The sequence below is a fragment of the Pseudochaenichthys georgianus genome, chromosome 15, assembly GCF_902827115.2.
Source record: "Pseudochaenichthys georgianus chromosome 15, fPseGeo1.2, whole genome shotgun sequence".
NCBI lineage: Eukaryota > Metazoa > Chordata > Actinopteri > Perciformes > Channichthyidae > Pseudochaenichthys > Pseudochaenichthys georgianus.
Genome location: NC_047517.1, coordinates 16854538 through 16876316, shown reverse-complemented (window position 1 = coordinate 16876316; position 21779 = coordinate 16854538). Strand labels below are relative to the sequence as shown.

Here is a 21779-nt window from a genome sequence, read left to right as displayed (position 1 = left end):
AGTCAAATGTCTTATATCTCAGCAGAAAAGAAAGAATGAAACCACCAGGGAATTGTACCATGTTATTAATAGCAAGCAACGTGTTATCAGCCTGCTGGTAGAACGAGGACACCTCCAGTGCCAGCTGAAGATTCTCATGGTAGTTTTTCAGATGCGACTGGACCTTCAGCCACCTACAAAGAAAAGATCAAATAAGTCTTCTCCCTAGAGTAAGGATGTTTCATGCAGCATACCAGTTCAACTCAAAGTGTACATTTTATTGATGTGTTTCCTCTTGCTGGAGATATTTTTCCCATCTGTCTTCCCCTGTTTCTCCAGTTTTAGGGCCAAGTGGTTGATCTCCTCGTGGAGGTTTCCGTATAGCTGCTCATCCTGTAGTGAAACAGGGGAACACAATCCAACTATGACCTCAGCTGTCTCTACCATACACTCTGGGAGACAATTATAGACGGCCATAGATAAATGACCTCTGCAGAAATGTATTATAAACTATTAACATATTGGAAGAATGTTGTTTAGCATGTTTCATGCTCACCTGCTTTAGATCCAAGATCCTCCTGGTCAGCTGCATTTTGTCAACATGTTCCCCGAGGACATTCACCAGAGACTGCTCGTCTTCCTGCTGGCCCACATAAAACCATTATTTCTTCTCAGAGGCACCAGGATCTACCACATTACCAGGGAAGATGCTGAACAGAGCTAGCCTACAGCATTAGGTGAGAACTCGATACTAATGCACGTATGGAAGTTTGAGTGGAACTAAATGGAGAATGCAGTCTCCTGTAGGGATGGATGTTTTATAGACTAACATCCGCCGCTACATTCCCACAGGTCCATTATCAATCACAGGTTCCCTTGTGCCAGACATGGACATGAACAGAAAGATAAACATGAAACGCAGATTGCTTCTTGATAATGACGGGCAGATGTTTTACACCGGTGAATAATATACACAAACAAGAAGCGTCCTCAGGATGCTGAGATAATTTCCTGTATTAGCAAGTCATTTTTTTCCTGCCAATTATCTTGACAACTGTTGATCAGAGCTGTCTGTCCACCCATTTATTTTCCTCTGGGCCAACAGTTTTTTGGTAATTATTACAGTCAGAGAGCGTGATGGCTTTTATGTTTAGATAAATGGGAAAATGATGACATTTGTGGAAATCATGTGAACAGGTTCATAATTATCAAAAGTAAAAAAGGGTCAGGAGGGAAATGTCTGTGAAACTCAAAAGCGAGTACATGAAAGCAAAATAACTCTTATTTTAAGTACTCATGTCACCCTGTTTCACATTAGTTTTGCATTTGAGAATGAAAACATGCAAATGAAAGTATCAGTAGAGAATGATAGCGTCATACATTCAGCTATATATGAAAAATAACTGCATTAAGTGCCTAAAAACGACCAATCGTTAAGAAATGAAACACTTGTGCAAATTTGGCTCTGGTAAGGATGAGAAAAGGGGTAAAAATAACCCTCCCCATGCGATGAAATCCACGTATTACACTAGCACAAATTCAGAGAAAGATGTAATTGTGTACCTTGTCTTTGATCCACGCCTCCAGCTTGTCCACTTTCTTGTTGAACTCCTGCAGGTTCTTGGCTCCACCCAGCGCCCTCGTCTGATTTGCGGCCGTCTGCTTGAGGGTCTGCCACATGTCCCTGAGCTGGCTGAGTTGTTTCTTCACCAGGTCAGAGGTGGGGTTTAGCTTGCAGATCAGCTGCTCACCCATCTTTAAGAAACAGAAAGTTGCTGTTCATTTAAGATGTAGAGCAGAGGGAGCCGCCAGACTCGACATACAACAGTGGCGGCGCACACTACACACGTAGTTTGTCGGAGTCATTGCTTATGTGACATGCGGCTTCACAGATGTTGCAAAACTGCCATATATTTCTTGGATATACTCTTGAAAAGTCTACCGGTTCTGCTTCTACCCTTCCTGAGCTGCCTGAGTGTCAGGGGAGGTTAATTATCAGCAATGTACCATTTCCAAACATTTTCTCCTGAGGGAGAAAGAATAAACGGGCTTGTCAGAGCCGTCTGGAACACTGAGGCTCTGATTTTCTTTCCGGCCGACTGGAAATGCCTACCATAATGTTATGTGATCTTACGGACTCTTTCAACACTATGGAAAGTGATTAGTGTTTGCATTCGGAACTCTATTACCTGCTAAAAGCTTTAAATAAACATTTCATTTGTGATGTGGGTTGCTGTGCTGCTGGCTCTGGTCTCTATTTCAGTTAGAGCCCGGGCGCGTGTTCAATGTTTATCTTACCTGGTTGAGTTGTATTAGGGTGTTCTCAAAGTCTTTGAGGTCTCTGTGGAGCATCTGCGAGGCTTCCCCCCAGTCCTGCAGGGGGCAGCGCTGAATATTACATCCATCCTTCAGGTCCCGCAGCTTGCCTTTGATCCACGCCTCTGCCTACATCACAAACAGACACACGGTCAAAGTGTTAAGATATGCTTCAAGCTCTTTTTGGGAGTAATGACTACATGGAACAGTGTTATGTAATTAGGATTATTGCCATAACTTTGTATGTAAATCTAAAAGGTTAATGACATCACAGCAATGTGCAAATTACTGCAAGGCAGGATGGTTAAAACACTAATGTGCCAAATTAGTTTTGTCATTGGAAGATGACAGCATGTTCACAAGGCAGAACTTGTACCATTATGTTGTTTCCTTTTTGTGTTTTACATACAATATAATGATAACATTTCAGAAAGGTATCATAACTAGTGTAATACTTTGAAACTGACGCAATTTGAAAGTAATTTGTTATTGTATAAGATAACGTTTTTAAAGTAAAACTGTTTTAACCCTCCCGACCCTGCAATCTGCACATATGTCTGTTGTTTATAGACCTGTTTTATGATGAGAGTGAAATCTGAGAATGTCTCACCTTTAGAAAGCTGATAGAATATAAAAATGTTAGCATAGGAGGCAATAATTATTTATGGATAGAAGTCATATTTGTTGATATATTTGTATGAATCATTTCATAACACATATGAGGCTTATCTTCAGCCTACAGGTTGTGATATATCAGCTGTGTGACAGAGCACTCAGGCAAACTACATTTTCTTCCCCGAATTAGAGTAATACAGAGCCTCAGACACATCAAGCACAGCTCTTTGTTCTCTAATGTCATGTTATGCAGAGCAGAAGTTTCTCTTGGCGAGGGTCTGGGCTCTATTGCATAAGGCTTTGTCTTGCAGAGTTGCCTTTTCTGGCAACATTTGTATGGAGTGAGAAGAACTACAAACCAGGTGCCCAAAGTCAGAAAGTGTTGGAAAGTACATGTTTGCTTTCTGCTACGAGCCCAGTGTGAAAGTGAGCGACCCATCCTATAATTGATTGGATTAATAAATCAACACAGACACATTTTTAGTGAGTCATACAATTGATAAAACCTGCAGAACTTTATTTTGTGTGTTGCGATTATGTAGACTGTCAGTTAAGCACACAAGTAAGTGATTATAACTTCAGATCAAAGCATAATTTCCCAAGGAATTTAGTACGACTGACGAATAATAGACTCTACAGTAACCTCTCTTTTGGATCAATAAAACACCACAGATGACACAGCCTCTAAACGACTGTTTGCTTGAGATTAAAATCTGATGTCCCTTCCCCCTTAAGAGAGGCAGGTCATTAACTTTACAATCCCCCCGGTGCAGCATTTCCCCCCCGAACAGAAGGAAAAGAGCTTGACAAAACAGGCCTGCCCCTATCTCCTCACACTGGCTCTATAATGACCTCATACAGGAAGTCTGAGTCCCTTGTTTTTTCCTGTCTGCTCTCCACAACAATTGTCTGTTTATCAAAAGGTACAGTAAGGCCTTAGTGCAGCCGCTGAGAATAGACGGCTAATGCATGCAGCTCAGATTGGATCACTGCCTTTTATTTATTTGTGAAAAATCTGTGTCCACACAGGAAAAAAAAAATCACTGCAGTCAACACAGACCGGATTTTAAAATAAACTCCATGTTTGATTACAAACTGTAAACAGAAACCACCCTTCTCTTTTTTTTAAGGCCACTTTTCCTTTCTGCGAGCGTCAAAGTAACCCAATGTTGCCATCTTAACGGGAGAACGAGTGCCCACCTCTTCACACTTTATAAAAGTGTTTACCAACAAGCCTACTTTGTGGGCCTTTTTATAACTCGGCGCTGACAAGACTGTGGGAGTGGAAGTTTCTCCGCCTCGAAGACAGATGGTTCTCAGCGAGCGAGCACCGGGCTTCTCCATGTGGTGACCTGCTTTGCACTCCTTAGCTCGAAACATTAGGGCCCTTTAAAAGTCTCTCCCTGGAAAACTCACTTCCACTTCCAGAGCGACATAATACTGAAATAACATATTCTCATCAGCGATAGCAGTCAACCAAATCCCTGTAAAACAGCTAAGTCCCCAGATACAAACGACTCTGGTTATTTAAAGTACGAATAAAGTTATAATACAAAAGGCTGTTTCCACCAAATCAACAGAAATGCAAGCTCCACTTAAGAGCAAAGGGGCTGCTAAGCTTGTTAACATTAACGATGTGCCACAGAGCTGTTTTCAACACATACATACATCACATGTTTCCTTCAGCGGACACATCCTAAATGACTTTCTTATTACTGGGAGTAAACAGCCTATCACTTGGATGGTTGATGACAAAGCCGACTGCCGGACAAAATGTCCCTCAGCCGAACTCGCAGAAAAATGTCCTTGTACACTGGGGTGGACGCAGCGATGAGATAACACAGCCAGTTGTGCTGCTTGGCTGAGTCTCTCTGGGACATAGGCGTGAAGAGATGGAGCCAAACAATGATCTCACTCCTAAATAATTGCTTCACTTGTGGCGGTTTCCCCTCCCTCTCTTCGCCTCAGCCGAACACAGCGCGTACAGTTCTCGAGACAAAATAAGAACCAGTACATATTTTGTCATGCGGGTCATACGACAGCTTCCTTTGTGATTTCATCGAAACAGCCTAACTTGTTGCTTCTGAGATAAACCCACTGCAGCTTTTTTACATTATGTATTTGTTAGAGGAGATGAGAGATAAGTTAAGGTTTAATTTTACCGATAAAAAAAATCTCCATGTGCAATCTATGGAGAGTGGAAAAAGCACACTCTCCTAAACATTTTATAAGTTTCCAGTTATACAAGGGAACACAAAAAAGAAGGAGGAAAGTGGAGCTTTCGACAAACTGTTGATGTTGATATTGTGTATGCATGCCACATTTTACCTGCAGTACTTCCTTGTGGAAAAGTGAGTAGCGCTGAGTGAAGCAGTCGCTCTGGGACGTGGGAACAGCTGCGGATGCTTCATTCTGCGTGTGTGGATGACTTTCTTTCCTTTGCGTCTCTTTGTGATGCGATTCAGGCACTGATATCTATGTAAGCAAACAAGACAGACAATAAATGGTTGAAAATATGATGGCAATTTGACTGCAACATTCATTTGAATCTACCAAACAAAACCAAAATGATGCCTGACTGATAAACTCTATAAGAAGCTGGTGGATCTCTCAATGAGGGGATTTTTGTCACCATACAGAGACATTACACATTTGTGTTACCTCAAGGTCCCTCTTAACATACTGTCAACACTGCAGGACTGGCACCATTTCCCTAATTGAGCGTTCCTGCCGCTCGCCCATCAGGAAACATCTGGGCACATGAAGGAAGCAGGAACAGACAGATCCTGGGATGTCGGAATTTTTTTACTGTCAGCCTCACATGTAAACATATCACCTTTAAAAGGACTTTGGTAGATCATGTTTGCTCTTTCATACCTGAACAGGTAAAGGCACCACCAGCTTCTCCCATGTAATTATAACCATTTTTGGGCACTTGAATGAATAATACATTAGAGGAGGAAAAGGAAAGTATTGTTGTGGTTATACAATAATAGCTGATGTAGACTGTAGTTTTTTGTCCTAAAAGGGGAAATGAGGCCATTGCTGTGTCAGTGTGTTATTATAAGCAGCCACCATGAGGGCTTCAGCAAGCCTTTTCTTTTGTTAACATCTTCCCTGACCTCATGTTTTCCAGTGAGCCCTGCCTCTGTAACAGAGCACTTCATCCACAACACACACTGATGACTTCAACAAGAAACAGGAAAAATCCAACAGCCCATTGAGTTTAAACAATATCCTACAATATACGTATTCTGTTTTTCTCCATGAGTCTGCTTCTTTAATGCATTACAGTTAAAAAGAGGATAGGCCTACAGTACGATATGTGTGTGGCGTTCAAAGACACGTTGCTTTCATAGCTCAACTGGTTTTCCACCTCTGTGTAACATTGCTCCAAATGTTTAATAAAATAAACTCGTTTAATATAATAAACTCGTTTAATTTTGGCGAACACAGCACATGACTTCACTTGCTAAACACCGCTGCTGGCTATAAAGACCCCACTGTCTCACACAAAATATAAAACAGTGTCAATACAGTTGGTCAAATAGCACCAATATCCACAACAAAACACTGAATATCAAAAAACGTAAGCCTTAATTAATATGATACTCAAAGGTTTTTTAATTAAACTTATATTCGTGATATAAAAAACAATGTCCTAATTTTTGTCGTCTCAAGCTAGCTACCTCATTCGTCAGTTTTAATTTTGCACAGCAGCTAGCATCTTACCTGTTGGACGTATTTTTCTCCGTTTAGTTTCGGCTGGGTTTGTCCCGTTGCTGGCTGAAGTTCCTCACTGCTGTCTTTTCTGAGTAAAACCTAAAATAATAATCATATATAATAATAATAATAATATCAAAATAAGCAGCTGAGAGTGCAGAACAAGAGCCGTAAATGAGTCGAACAAGCTGGACAACAAGACGGAAACTGTGGCAGGCAGAAAGACAAACTCCAAGGCAACACGTTAAACTACATAGGCTACAATTTATATCTCGATCAAATATTGGTAACAACTACAATATTTAACATTTTATTTTAATACATATGTCATACATTGTGTCATATTGAGAGACGTCAGTAGACATTATTAAACCGTTAATTATATATGTGCATAGTTAGTAGGCTACCATGGTGAGATTATAAATGGTCGTATATTGATTTACTACGCTACTTGAATTATTTGTATCTATAGGTCTGCATGTTCATGTGCTCGGTTCTCTTCTCAGTAGAACTTCAAAATCAATAAAAACAGTTGAAATACAGAAATTAACACTCGCCTATAGGCCTACTGCTAAATATTTGCACTGTAGGAAATGTTGAAAATGTGTAGAATGTCTATTTTCAATGATGAGGTTAATTTCTTCTGTAGTTTATTTGATTTATGATATGGCCATTTAAAGTATACACCTATCACATAAACTAAACTAACCAAAACTGCAGTTTACAAATATATTTAAAAATATAAACTCCTACATATCCTCTTTATTAGCTTTTAATCAAACAGCAATATTCGAAGAAATCCCACCTCTGTGATTTATTATTTCCTTGGGTGTTAAATTGGCATATTTGAATAAGTAAAGTGTGTCTTGTACCTTGAAGTGAGAACCAGGTTTATTCTCACAGCTCACACCCACAATCCGGGGCAGATGTGTATCTGAGGTGCTGGTGACGTTGTTGTTGTTATTGTTGTTTTCGGATGTGGACCCTGTGATTGAAAGCTGTACTGGTCCCACTGAAACATTGTTCTCCGATCTTTCTCTACTTCCAGAGATCGTTATCTTCTTGATGGACCGGGAGACGGCAGAGGAAGAGGCAACGTTCTGGTTCAGATGGTCCTCAGCTGCCATGTCCTCCTGGTTGTGCTTCACAGGGGCTACCTGCTTGACCATGGGTGAGACGAGACAGGGGCCGCGTGTGCAGACCTGGGATCGACTGAGGTAGAGTGAGTTCAGGTTGTGCTGTAGAGTGCAGTTATCCAAACTCTGGCTCTGCAGATAACTTTGTGTAAACTCCTGGCATTTTGGCACAGCCGGGACTGACAGCCTCGTCCCAATCGTGAAGGGCTGAACCTTCCTTACTATGCTTTCAGACATTGCCAGTGTCCAGATAAGAAAACAAAAAATGCTGAAGTCCAAATGTACATTGAAAAAAGTCTGTCACATCCCTTTGTACACCACTACTCACTCACCAGCGCTGTTTGTCCAGTCTGTTCAGCAGGCAAGTGGTGAGTTGAACAGAAAGTGAAGGGAGAGCTCAGGTCTCCACCTTCTTGTGCATGTTGAGAAGGCACAACACACAGCCCAGGACGGCTTCCTTGGACTCCTGGGATCGAATACGGTCCCAGACGTGGCGCAGCGCCGTGCCAATGTGTGCAGCGCCTGTAGAGAGGGTTCTCCTGAGGAACTGTGCCACTGAGCCTGCCAGTCTGCTACTGAGGAGCCTGATAACCAGGGACCGCAGCAAGATGAAAACTGCTGGCATGCTGCCTGACAGGGCTGTGCGGAGGAAAAAAATGAAAAAAAGAAAGCTCAAAAAAGGAGGGGGAAAGAGGAGGGTTGGTTAAGAGTGGGGATGAAGTCACCACCTCTACACACACTCTCCCTCTTTCTCTTTCTCTCTTCTCTTTCTCTCTGTCAGAAGCGACAGAGCTGTGAGGGGGCTGTAAAGTCTGGCTGTCAAAACTTCCCCTCTGAACCCGGACATAAATTCTGTCCAGATAAGAGGCGAGTAATGGAGTCAGAGGGAGAGACCTCTGTCAGACCTCTTCAATCACAGCTTATCCTCGATGAGGTAATATCCTAAAACTCACACACACCCACAGTGCCTCACCCTTACCTGCACCTTGAAGTGCAGAAGAACAGAATTAGCCCCGAGGTGTTTTGCTCTGAAAGTCTTTCAAAGGCAGCAGGCCTTTTTCTTTAAATCCAGGGTGAAATCTGAGGAGAGAGTACGCTTCAGAGGCTCTTGTGATCGCTGTCTGTCCAGGAGTGAGAGTGCTTTCCCAAGCTCAGAGCCTTTCCCCATCAGCCAGGAGCAGTTGTCACACAGGTTCCAGCTGAATGGAACAGCCCCTTAAACCTCAGAGCTGCTGGCATGACAAGTGTAGGGGGGGGAAATCACAGTCAAGCAGATGATGACCCCTACCACTCCTTGATGGTGGCTGGGGTTCAACAGAGCACATGTTGGGCTGACTGATTGGAATGCTAGGGGTGGCGTACGTATGTCAGGGGAGCAGGGATTATTGAAGAGAGCAGACGGCAGAGAAAATATTTGGGAGTACAGCGGAGAATCTGCTTCCACTGTTGAAAGCTTTACCCAAAAAAGGAAACTCTCCCTCTTCACTCAGCTGCCCTCAGTCATGACCCCAGGCCACACCTGGTCAACTCGCTTGAAGTAGCTGCTCAGCCACTAACAACGAAACCCAGTCACTATGATATTGAGATAATGCCTCATTTTACAACACAGTGTAAAATCCTGGTCATTTAGAAATGGAAACATTAAAGAAATACATTAATTGATGTGCTCTAAAGTTGCCAGTGTTCCAGCAGGACCAAAGCAGCCAGCAGTGGGACAGCAGTCACTCAGCAGGGCTCCGTATGACAGAGTTAGCCCTCGGAGTCGACACGGTTAATTATGCTTTTAAAAGAGCTCTGGTTTCATGATGAAGTCATCTTAAGGAAGAGTTTTAATGTGTTGCAGCTTGAAATCAGAGATAAATTCTGTACAGGCTGGGTGGTGTTCACAGAAGGCTGGATGGGTGGAGTTCAAGGGGTTTCGCTGACTTTAAAATGCCATTTCCTCATATTGCTGGGTGAGAGGCTCTAAAAGTGTGCGATTTATGTGCGCTGCGGGCACACTGTGACTATGACACCACCACATGCCGAAATGTTGGTCGCATTCAACTGGAACATTTGGGTTATTTTTAATTTAGGATCATTAGTTAGAAAGAAATATATGGGCAGATCTTTTTGAAAATGTTAAAGCAAACCAGTCCACGGAGAGATGTTACTAAAAAATACTGCCATCCAGAGCTTAGCCTAGAAACCAATTTAAAGCAAGAAATAAAAAAGACATGGACGATTTTACCCAGTTTTCCAACACATTTTTCCAACCCTGACTGTGTAACCTTGACCAATGTCAGGTTAACACAAATACCTTAAACAGCTAGCCTGCCTACACGATACATGGGTGATATAAATGTGTTTATGAGTTAGCTTTTGAGGATTTGGTAGACAAAGTTTTGTTGTGGACAGAGCTGTAAAACTGTTTCCAAACGTTGTTGCATGCTAAGCTAACAGGCTACTGTCTATATTTTAATATTTACTTAAAAGACCTTACAGTAAACAATATGATAGAACATTTTGAAATACATTTCCCAAAATATCTAACTTTCAGATGTCCTTTAAAAAGATAATACAAAGGTGGGTGTGTTATATAGCAATGTTAGATTTGCTCAAAGTTCACAAACACTATTTTGTTCACTTCATTTAAGGTCTGAGTGAAAATTGAAGGAAAACGTATGCTTTTTTTCTGATCACTTTGTGTAAAGCCACTGTTTTCCACCTTCTGCAAACATTTTTAAAGGATGGAGAGTTGTTCACAAATTCACTCTACTGATAAGATTTGAACCAGCTGTCCCACCTCTACCTACCAAGTCCGATAGCGCTACTGTAACACCTTCCTTATGGTGTTTACCCAGGAAGTCCCCCCTCCTCCCAACAGCTCTCATCCACGTGCGTAACAGTGCTGCCCACATCCGTTCCAAATAATCCAGCCTGCATCTGAAAGATCTTTATTTGTGCCATCTTCCTTTATGTGCATCTTTGAAGATGACTGTTAAAGACAAGCTGGTTCTGGCCTGATGGCTGATATAATTGCCTCCCAAGTTGATAATACAATCCTGATGTTTTCTCGCCACAGGCCTCTGTTTGTGATCAAACTTATTAGAAATCTTCCATTTCATTAGTCAGTAAATACGACTTGGAAGACTTGTTTTTAAGGGGTGATGTCATTGATGCCGGCCGTATGAAAGGAGAGTGATAGCTGCAGCGGAGGAGAGAGTTTGCATGGGTGCTAGAGGGGGTCTGTACTTTTCCACTTGGTGTATGTCATCACAAAGGCATGATCGGCCTGCTGGTCAAATTTCAGTACAGATAAGATTAAGTTTTTTTCAAAAATGAAACATTTGTGGTTGATATGAAAGGAATGGAAAAATGAAAATTCTTACATGTGTTATGTCAGCCGTGTTTTGCCAGAGCTTTTGACAATATCCAGAGAAATCTAACCCTAGAAAACTCTTAATATTACACAGAAAAACCTCCTCTAAAAGAGTCGAATCCAATGTCATTAGAATAAACTTTCTGTTTATTACTTTTATAGTTTTAGCTATAATGTTGAATGCCACCAAATAATAATTTGTCCCATGGCACAAAAGCCTATTTTTAAGCTTCTCCAGGCAGGACAGACAAAGCATAAACAGACTATCTTTATACATAAAGTCTTTGGCCAAGTTTTAAATCAACATGAGCATATTTACACCAGTCCAGCTCCTTTTTACTCTGTTTAAATAGATTAAACCTAGACTCGAGAAAAAGCTGTGAATGACAATAAAACGCAAACATCAAGGCAGTGACGGCATGGTGCCAAGGAAGTTGTGAAGTCATACATTTATATTAACAGTTATCTGTTGATCTAAATAGCTTTACATTCCTTTGCTATTAGCTAACAAGTCTAAACCCACATCTTGACAATGACCTAGCCTCCCTCAGATGGCCCGCCTGTGGGCTTTTGTACTGCAGCCACTGGAGCTAATACAGCGCATTAACAATGAAATGATTTGTGCTTGAACAGAACAACAAGACAGCTGCAGTTTATGGACACCGAGAAAAATAAACACATTACGTAATCCACATTTTCTTCAGCATTTATAACATGATGTCCACATTGGTTTTGTGAAGTTTTATCCATAAGTAATCTATTCAGCCGTGGGTTTAGATCTCAATATAGTTTATACCAGAGGAGGAGGAAGTCATAGTCATTGAACTGAGTACAATTAGTAATACTGCACTGTAGAACTGCTTTAATATAAGCAGCACAACATTCTACCTTCATTATAGTACAAAAGTATTAACATCAAAATATACTTTAAGCACCAAAAGTAAAAGTATGCATTATGCAAAATGATATCAATTATATTAGAATTACTCATAAATGAATGTGTTCACTTTAATGTTGCTCTGTAATGCACGAGTCAACACGTTCCATGCTCTTTTGAGAAATCGAATGTACAAATGCATCTGTCGATTGAATGTTTCTCATAACTCTGTCATTATGCTGCTTTCAAATCCGTGTTTCAGTGCTGTACGATACCAGTCACCTCTGTGGAAACATTGGTATAACTGCCTTTTTTCATTTATATTTGAGTGTTGTATGTTTTGTAATAATGGACCAAGAGTCTCTTTAAATAAAGATGATGATGATGATGATGATGATGATGATGATGATGATGATGATGATGATGATGATGATGATGATCTTAAAAAAAAGATTACAAAAAATAATAATAACAAAAAATACAATTTATTATTATTAAATATTAAATTGTAATAAATACAATTTATTATTATTATTATTATTATTATTGTCTTTAATCTTTTTTTTTATGTATACAGTATTTCACATTATGAGTCAAAACCTGCAACAATAGTCTAAATCAATACAAAAATAATACATTAATAATAATGTATTGAAATTATTAATAAGTTAAGTAAGCCAAGCCTCATAAATAGATGTCATGTCCTCATAGATGTAGTGGAAGTGTTAAACAACACTAATACACACACAACACTCCACTTAAGTACAAGTGTCTCAACATTGTACTTAATTACAGTATTTGAGTAAATGTAGTTATTCACTTTCAACCACTGGTTTGTACTTTAAAAACATAAAAGCTGCAGCTTTGAAACCTGTCAAATAAAAAGTACCAAACCCCTTTATCACTGGTTTAATACCTATACTTATATAATAGTGGCGCCTAGTTTGACACTCACCTAATGAGACTGCATGCTTATCAGCTGACGTTCACACACACACACACACACACACACACACACACACACACACACACACACACACACACACACACACACACACACACACACACACACACACACACACACACACACACACACACACACACACACACACACACACACACACACACACACACACACACACACACACACACACACACACACACACACACACCTGTGGCGCTTCATCCTGGGAGTCCTGCTTCACACGTTTCTCCTCAACATGTCTACTCTTATCACAACCTTAAAGAGCAATAAAATGCCATGTTAGTCATTCAGTGCTCATGGTTTGGAGAGACAGTGTGCCAAGTTAGTCACAAAGCAGGAAGAGGCATGCAGAGACAACAAATCTCAACCGTCTTCCATGACGCATATATTTTTTTAAAACTACCATGTTGTTTAAAAAACAATACAAAGGTAACTGCTGCACTGACATCATCAATAATACTGTGATATCTGGCCTTCTTTGCAGCATTCCTCCATGCAAACATGCAACGCATAATATTTGTTATTTTCAGCCTCCAACCTTGGCAGCAGAGTGGTATCATGAGTAAAAACAGTGCGAAACCCTGCGTCAGTCAGTATGTTCGAATAACAGGATTCAGACATGGCTTTTAGACAATAGGGCCTTTGTTTTACCTCCTTCATGGATTTATTGTCCTACCATAACAATTGGCCAAGACATTAGAACAATCCATAAGGCACTGAAGTTGAGAGAGTGACTGTAAAAGATCAAAGGAGCCTTTCACTGGAAATCTTAAAATTCAAAGTCAACATTCAGGCTTGTCATCAAGTCAATGAACAGGTCAGACAAGAAATGTGTAGATGATCAAAATGTATCAACTTCACAGAAACGTTGTGTTTCTACTTCTGGATTGGATGCTAGTTGATGACAGATTGACGTCCTTGGTGTCGTTTGTTTTCAACAAGTATAAGGGTCACTGGGAATGAGCTGATTTTTCTTGGCTGTACTAGCTAAGTTTGTGATATCAAAGAAATAATATATACTTTGTAGCTATCTGCTCTAAGGAAGACAATGACGGCCTTTCCACCTGTCGATACAGGCTGATATCATCTCAAAAACTATTGGATGGATTGCCATGAACTTTTCTGAAGCCATCATGATACTCAGTGAGCGGACTCTATCAACTTTGGTGATCCCTTGACATTTACTCTACAGTATTACCACAAGGTCGTGTTTATTTGTAGGTGAATGTTGTGACAGCTCTTAGATAAGTCGCCATGACATCGATGCATTTCATGGCTCCCTGAGGATAATTGTTGTATATTTTGGATTCCTTAACTTCTATAACATAAATGTATTCTCTTCAAAATACGTGGTTACTATTCATTTTGGTTGTTTTTTGTTGATAGTTTGTATTTGTGTCTAAGGCAAACTACTTCATCATTAAATCACACCTTAAAAGTACTGTTATTTTTGGCACACTGAATTTGATATATCATTTGGGACAGAGTAAATACAAATGGGATTATATTATGGGTAATGGAACACACAGCTTGCTTTATGCCCAACAATCTGAATAACTAATGACTTTCCCATCAGCCTCAGCTGTACCTTGTGTTAGGTGCTGGTTAACAAATGTTAGCAGTGCAGCTCCTACATATTGCATCAGTTTTCAAGTGTGCACACGCTCTGTCAAACAGGCCTTTATTGTGTCCTTTTTGGAGACACTCTCAGGTGGCAGTCGGGCTCAATGGCTGGATGAGGTCACTCCATCATGTTACATCATAGGTTGGCATGGCAACTGTGCTCTGGCAGCAGGAAGCAATTTTCCCATATCAAAGGTTGAATAACAGAAAAAAGCTGTAGCTTATTTTTGCCCTCTCCAACAGTATCAATCACCTTAAGAGGGAAGTTTAACATTTGACCTCTGATGTCATTCCAGCGGCAGGTTGTGTGCCTTCAAGCCTTTATTTAGAAGCTCTGTTGACCCTGCGGTGTGATTTATTAATCACATACAGGAACTTTAATCAGGTGCCGCAGCCCGCCTGGAGTATATTGCTTGCCTGTGTGCTTGACATCTGTATGGCCAACTGTTGCCAAGTGGAAAGGCTTGTTAAACATTTTGAATGCAGAAAATCAAGGAAGAGGTGAAACGCGTATTTACATTTCAGCATTTACATTTCAGCATTTACATGGCCAGCCATTTGATGGATCTGCTCTGTAATCATGATGTACCTTTAAAACTTCACAAGAGAAACAGAATTAGAAAAAACAACTGAGTGCTTCCGGCAAATGGAAACAAATAGCCAAGCACATCTTGAGTCATTTTTGAACACCACCATGGCTTTACAGATTAACTTAATGTTTGGTTGAGGTAATTCATCTCTGACCTTTCGAATTGGAGGTAAATAAGAAAATACCAATAAGTACACAGACAACTTGGAAAAACGTTCACAGATGTTCTTAAACCTTCTTGAAAAGCAGTGGGAGAAAACTCATTTTATTACACTATGAGGACTTTATTGTTCTTCACCTCAAATAGTCTGGATTCAATACAGGACAGGCTGATGTGCTTTTTTTTTTCTCCCTGCTTAGACAAGGCCTCGGGGGCTTTACATAAGAAGCCGGACCCACCTGAAAGCGCTGCGTTATTGTTTGCCTCACTCGTGTCGCCTCCTGTGGAATGGATGATCTCATTGCTGACACCAGTGTGAACTATGTGTGGCTTGTTGATGCTAAAAGGCCGCTGACACTTTAACCCTCTTAGACCCTTTACAAACTGAACTAACCACCAGAGCTTTGTTTTTGAGTGGAATGACAATTACCAACACATTGGAAATAAAAGCAGACATTACAAGATTTTGAAAAGTTTAGTCCCTATTTGTGAATATTTGCGGTGTGACCATAAGACAAAACTTGGAGGATCTTGTTTTCATGCTTTCTTTTTAATAACCTTCAGCCAGCACAAATAATAAACTGTTCCCATTGGGTCTCACAATGTCCTATTTAGTAGTAGAACGATCCTGTCCCTTTTGGTATAAATTGTTATACACATTGTTAGCCAAACTGAGACAACATATGACAACAAGATCCTTTTCACATTCCAGGTTGGAGATGTATTCATGCCGCAAAAACCAAGCATCAGACGTTTCTGTTTTTCGAGCATCATGGGTATTATAAGAGCAGGTGTGTGTCCTCAATTGGGTGTGGGGTAACAATTGGGTTTATAACAGGTGCTGTACAATCTACGAAGCAACTGTCCCGACTGTGTGGGGGAGGTTGGGCTCTCTTGGGGCAAAAATTGAAAGTGAGCCGCATAATTAAAGAGGCTCTGATGAAAATACTTGTAGCTGTCGGTTGTGTCTAGTGTTGCACGCTAAAAGACCCTGAGGAATTGTAATTATTATATACGGGATGGTGATACATATCATAATGCAAACAAAACAATAAAATGAGTTAATAACACAATATCACAAACATCAAACAGAATGGAACTGTTGTGGGAAAACAAAGCAGCTGGCACACATGCAGGAACAACATTTTTTGTAAGCCTCATAGGGGAGCTTCTTATACCCTAATTTGGTTTTATTTTTAGATGCCAGAGAGCCACAAACAAACAAACAAACAAAACCACCACCAACTCCCTGGTCTATCTAATAGGAGTAAAATATGAAGAACAGACCACAGACATGCAGTTTTAATGAAGCTCAGCAAACACTAAATGTTGTGTTGAAGGTCAGAGGTGAACTACAGAACTGTCGAAAGGGTTTTAACCTCTCAACAATCCTAACAGCATTTTTGCAAAGTGTTTTGTAAGAGTAGAAAGAATAATACTCTATAAAATCACTCATCTGTTAAGGATTTGAAACGTTGTCCAATAACCCGCCTCCCTGCTCGGCCACATGCTTATAAACTATGGCTTGTTGGTCTAATTGGTCATTGGAAACATAGCCTAACCAATAAAAAAAGCTGCTACAATGCACTAATTTTACCCCCCAATACAAATGAACCATAAGCGAGAAAAAAATGACCTAAGGCGAATACCAATCGTCTTCTTTAGAAACTCACAGAGAGGAGCTCTGTTCATTTAATAACCCCAAATTAAAGGAAAATGTATGATTCAATCATCTGGCCACAGAGTTAGATCATGCTCTATGACATCATTCTGAGCGGCTTAGTGCTGTGGACCTTATCCAGCTATAGCGGAAGTCAAATCAGTAAGTTAAACATCCGGGGAATATCCCTGGATTGTGTAGTTCTGCACTGACCTTAGCTGGTAAATGCACTATTTTCATAGTGTTTGATATTTTGACAGAAGAGCCTATTATTTAGATTTATATCCCATTTTTGAGGCAATTACCTCAACACTGTGCTCAACATAATCTCATATTGAGCCTAATAAAGAAATAAAAATAGCGAAACGGTAGAAGAACTTTAGGAGTATGTCAATAATATTATATTATATAATAATTTTCCCACAATACTTTAAGACAAAAGAGAAACAGGTGAAAAACTACTTTTACAGTGCTTAACTTCATGTCAAAATCAACAAAAATGTCTTTCCCTTTCCCTTCATTTAAAGGTTTGTTTTGCATAGAGTTGCTTTTACGGTTCACAATAACAGCAGACTCAGGAATTTTACGAGCCATGGCAAGTCAAAAGGTTAACCAAACGAGCCATTTCTAAGTAGAGGCTGTGTTTTTCTTTGCCACAAGGCATTGCAGAGCGCTTCCATCATTGGGTTTGCCCAGGAATACCGAACAACAGTTGGTTTTCAGCAGTTGTTGTTGACTCGCAGAGCTATGCTGCAGTTGCGTGACTCCTGTTCTCCATGTCAAAGCATGACAACAGACAGACGACACATGTGTCGGCTGTAAAATGTGTAAAACACACCACTAAGCAAATGTGTCAAAGAGTGGCTCAGCAGGGTCAGATGGGTGATGCAATCTGTGCAAAATGCTGACAGCTGGGATGGCAGGCCAGAGTTTTTAGCCAATAGGGGGTCATACTGTACCAAGAGATTATTTCACATGGCTGGGCTGGACTCTGTTCTTGTATGATTTTTGCAACTAGCATTTACACATAGGTAAGGAAAGAGAAACATGTTTATAGCAACCAAATAGGGGGCAGTTGTATTATTTTCTGGAGTAAAGACGCCAGCTCTACTTCTTTTATCTTTGTTGAGGCATGACGATTTCCAATATTATAGACTCTGGCCAGGCATGAGATCTTATAGTAGAAGGTATGCGTGCATCAGTGTAATATTTGTGTATTATATCCCATATCATTAGACAACATGACGTTTGCATAATACTAGATCAAAAGCAAAACAATTAACTGCAATTGTGTAATAGTAAGGACTGCTAAGTAGACAGTTTTATGGATCTTAAGTTCAGAGCAAAGTTTTTTGTCTGCATGTAACGGGTCGAGAAAAGGAACGACTTGAGAAAAGTGGATTTTTAATGAACTGAGATCATTGCATCTATGGTGATCCTACAAAACAACAAACTACAAAGATTAACTTTATGAGTGATAATAATTGTAAAATCTACTATAAGTATGTTGTACTGTAACCTGTTTTTCAGTGTCCGTCTGTTTGTCTGTAATCACCTATAATAGCTCCAAGGGGCAGCCCTGGGCAGCTGTTGCTTGGTCAGCCCCAGGCACAATCTCACCATTGTGCATGACGTGCAGCTGGCATGGTGTTGGAATGCCTCGCCACAATGAATCAATCAAAGCCCCTCCTAAGTGGACCAGACCTGGGCAGTGATATGGGCAGATCCATGGCAGCTGTAACATGGCTCCTCAGTGCCATAATCCTTTTACAAGGCTCTACTTTCACCTCAGCCCGAGCATTTGGAACCAGCTTGATGTCACTTAACCCAGCCCTTTGTAATTCAAAGCTTTTAAAAATGAAATGGTCAAATTAAATTGCATCATGTGTCACATTTACAATCTAGAAGTGTGAAATGGGCTGTTTAAGTGGCTCCAGTAAAATTCACTATATGGGATATTTTTTACAGATTAGAAAATACCTAGTTTCACCAGAGTTGATCACATTTGACCCTTTTCTTCAACTTAATCAATCTTAGTGTGTTTATGTATTCACAATATATACAAAAGCAAATTCCGTGTAAACCTACTTGGCAATAAACTCGATTCTGAATCTGATTCATTTATGCTTGGCCCCATCACCTAGAGCACAGATAGGATTAGGTCAGTACATATTTTGTTCTTTTACTCAGGCAAGCTTTCCAAGAGAACATTCTTTATTATTGACAGCATCGAGCTGGAATCGCTTACAAGTTGGAGAACTTTTATCAAACATAAATCATATCAAAGAAAATCCATATTAAATACACCGGCCTTGCACCGTATCAGCAAGGCAGTGTTTAAGCCTATATGTCAGTATGCTTACAATGCTGATTGACACAATAACACTGAGATCTTCAGGGATTCTGCTTGGGTAACAATGTCTTATTGAGTGGCAGGTATACAAGCAGCCAAAACAGAGCATCCTGTGCAACCTCGACCAGACAATCTTAATCATCTGGCTACGTTATATGATAATATAACGATATGACAAAAATAATACGATAATGCTAGGGTAAGGATCATATTTCTGAAAACATTTGGCCAGGAGTTTATGTATTTGAGTTTCTGACAGCCTCATGAGCAATACAGAACATGTGTGACAGCGCCATCTACTGCTACAATTGTGTTATTGTGTGACAGAAATAGGCTAAATACAACCTTAACAATGGTGGTGGTGGTGATTTCATCAGCATGCTCCATCATCTTTCTTTACTTACTGTTTAAACTGCTCAAACAGTGGTTCCTAACCTTTCACAAGTGCCTTAAAGTATATATATATATATAATCGTATTTCCTTTCCGTCAGTCATTAGCCTACACTTCATATTTATACTAGAGAACGCTAGGGAGGTCTTGACCCCTAGGTTGGGAACCAGTGTTAAACTCCATATTTGTAACCTACTGTAGGTAATAGGCCCATAGGACCCCAAACATTACAGGTTCACATTGCATCCTGTGGTTCTTCGTCAGACCAATTTCTCAAGTATCTGTAGGGCCTAGGCTTTTGGAATAGCAGGAAAGTACAGGTGTAACATCGCCGTATTCAAGGTTCCCAGTAAGCCATGACAGTTTGAAAGTGAACCAACATGTTTAATAACCAGGGTCTTAAAAGCAAAGGCATGATTATTTCACAAATATTTAATGTATGTAGGTCTACCTTTTAATTTATTTAGAAAAATATGAAAGCCATGTTGTTTTGTCCAGAGCCCTAGTATCTCTAGGGCTCTGGTTTTGTAAATTGAAGAAGAAGAAGAAACAACAACAACATCTGCCGCCGCCGACAGAGGGTGCTATCGTACGCCTCCCCTCACGAGGGAGTCTGTAGGGGCTCCCAGTGTGGACAGCACTGCTTGTTTAACCACAACTGACTCGACCTGAAGGTAGCTAACTATATTCTTACATTCATACTGCTGTCTGATAGCTAACCACTTTGCAATTTAAAAGGTTTCAAATAAACGCCTCTGTGTTAACTCCTGCCGGCTGCTTTTAATCATTTCAAGTTAGCTAGCTAGAAGCTAAATTAGGTAGCTCCTGCACGTTAGCTTTAGCTTAGCTATCCACATATCTCCCCCTGTATGGTTGGTTATTAAGGAGCTAGATACAGTAACACTATTTTAGTTTCATGGTTGTTAAAGTTGCTGTTATGAAACGACCCTGTCGGTCAGTCGCTGTCGCTCACAGGTGTTTGTCTATTCCTGTCTTAAAGCTAGCTAACGTCGGCTAGCTAGTGTATGAGGCTTGGCTGGACCCTAGTAACCATGTTAATGTTCAATGTCACCGGCTCAGGATTAGCTTTTATCCATAAACTATCTGTGAGCTCACAATATGCATGGACAAACGACACCTTATTATGAGTTAAGCACCAATCCTACCGTATATTAGCATTTTCTTATTCTCAACAAAGCCACTGTAGTCAAATGATGCCATGGATAGTCATCTGATAACAACAGTATATTTTGTACTGTATAAGGAGGGGGTTTACACAGCGTGTCAATAGGTGTGCCCCTCTTCTCAAAATCTACACTACAAGGATTCAGAGCTAAAGTGAAAATATTGGATAAAGCCGGTTTACTGCAACAAAGATGAGAAAATGTTGCCTTTTGTAGTGTCCTGTCATTTCAGAAGTCACGGTAGCCTACTCCATGTGGGGCTTTTACTGCATCCTCCAAAACAAATGGCCTAAAAAGTGGGGGTAAACCCATTACTCTAATGAAGCCCCAACTCATATTTTCCTGTTGCTTGCATGTGGCCTGTGCTACTCCTCGTGATTATGTTCAATGGTCTTCTCCTGGGAGTTTATTTTGAGTGCAAAAGGTTAGAGGTCAGTGAGTAAGTCATTGAGTCATTGAGACAGAATTAGCAGGGGTACATAGGGTTTAGCAACACTTTCACTTGCTTTCTTCAAGACATATGAGTATTGAGTGACAGTTTACCTGAACATTTAGAACTTTTTGCAGCGAATGAGTTTTGATATACAGTTGTCAATTGTGTGTGGAATTAATAAGAAGTTAGCATTGAACCACATACCTTTTTAGATTTGCTTTTTTTCAGTGTTCTCTTTAGTTTTCTATGAATATTTTTGATGATAGCCAATTGACAGTTTAATCCTTGCTCTTTTACTTTAATAGATAAGTAACACACTCACTTTATTACACTTAAATAAATAACCGTGTAAACTATATACTAATGTTAAAGTAAGATCACTGAACCTGATAC

General features: G+C 40.2%; 2 protein-coding genes across 3 annotated transcripts in view; one reads left to right on the top strand and one right to left on the bottom strand.

Moving 5' to 3' along the window:
• The window catches only part of LOC117459740 (uncharacterized), a 30586-nt gene extending 22434 nt beyond the window's left edge, over positions 1-8152 (bottom strand). For both annotated transcript variants that reach the window (XM_034100831.2, XM_034100832.2), the window contains exons 1-8: positions 7506-8152; positions 6643-6732; positions 5239-5385; positions 2278-2424; positions 1543-1734; positions 536-619; positions 254-372; positions 59-173 (exon numbers count right to left, since the gene is read on the bottom strand). In XM_034100831.2, the coding sequence (XP_033956722.1) occupies positions 59-173; positions 254-372; positions 536-619; positions 1543-1734; positions 2278-2424; positions 5239-5385; positions 6643-6732; positions 7506-8006 (1395 nt within the window). In that variant the 5' untranslated portion in view covers positions 8007-8152. The remainder of the gene's footprint in view (positions 1-58; positions 174-253; positions 373-535; positions 620-1542; positions 1735-2277; positions 2425-5238; positions 5386-6642; positions 6733-7505) is intronic.
• Positions 8153-20347: 12195 nt separating this feature from the next.
• klhdc3 (kelch domain containing 3) overlaps positions 20348-21779 on the top strand; it is a 29460-nt gene continuing 28028 nt past the window's right edge. The window contains exon 1 of the mRNA XM_034100611.1: positions 20348-20443. The gene's annotated coding sequence lies outside the window, so the exon portion shown is untranslated. The remainder of the gene's footprint in view (positions 20444-21779) is intronic.